This window comes from Geospiza fortis, unplaced genomic scaffold (genome assembly GCF_000277835.1).
Source record: "Geospiza fortis unplaced genomic scaffold, GeoFor_1.0 scaffold2211, whole genome shotgun sequence".
Taxonomy (NCBI): domain Eukaryota; kingdom Metazoa; phylum Chordata; class Aves; order Passeriformes; family Thraupidae; genus Geospiza; species Geospiza fortis.
In genome coordinates, this window is record NW_005055029.1 from 2,677 (window position 1) to 3,523 (window position 847).

At 43.4% G+C, this 847-nt stretch overlaps 1 protein-coding gene across 1 annotated transcript in view; it reads left to right on the forward strand.

Moving 5' to 3' along the window:
* LOC115949197 (protein Hook homolog 2-like) overlaps positions 1–725 on the forward strand; it is a gene marked incomplete at its 5' end in the record, with an annotated part of 2,637 nt that extends 1,912 nt beyond the window's left edge. The window contains one exon of the mRNA XM_031065678.1: positions 722–725. Within this exon, the coding sequence (XP_030921538.1) occupies positions 722–725 (4 nt within the window). The remainder of the gene's footprint in view (positions 1–721) is intronic.
* Positions 726–847: the final 122 nt, after the last annotated feature.

An 847-nucleotide genomic window follows, 5' to 3' on the forward strand; every position in this document is an offset into this window, starting at 1 on the left:
TTTTCTCCCCTCACGTTTCCCGCCTTTTCTCCCCTCACGTTTCCCGCCTTTTTCCCCCCTCACATTTCCCGCCCCATTTTCCCCATAATTAAGGGAACTCCTCTAGTTAAATCCTTTAAAATGATGTAAAAAGGGGTTTGCCCCCTCAATTTAAGCCTTCAAAATGGAAAAAGGGATTCTCTCTATGTTTAGAGCCCTAAAATGATGGATAAAAGGGGTCTCCTCCCAAAATGAAACATAAAAATGGTGAAAAACGTGGTTTCCCTCAATTTAAACCCTTGAAGTGTAGAATTCTGCGTCAATTTAATTTTTTTAAATGGAATTCCCCCTCACTTTAACCTGCCAAAAGGCTTCCTGCTCCCTTTACTGGTTTTGCCTCAAGAAACACAATTTTTGGGGCTTTTTGACACCATTTTCCCTGTAAGGTCCCTTAAAACAGAGAGCCCTTGTTGATGGAACTCTTAAAACACCCCCTAAAGAGGCTCCTTTCAATGTAAACCCTTAAAAATGACGGAAAACAGAGACTCCTCCTTAATTTATTTATTTAAACAAGGAAAAAGTTGGATTTGCTGTCAACTATGCCTAAACATAACAGAAAGTAGGGATTCCCAGTCAATTAAACCTCTCCAAATCACGGAAGAGGCAGGCTTTTCCTTCAATTTGAACCCTTAACATGGTTTAAAATACTCTATTTCTTTGATTACATCTCTTAAACCCGCAGGTAAAACGCTCTGTACGGACACTGCGCATGTGCGAGTGCTCGTGTCTCTTTAAATCCGCCGCCATCTTTGAACCGGGCGCGGCTTCACCCGCGCTGTGCGCACGCTCAGGAGGGCCGGCGCGGCGC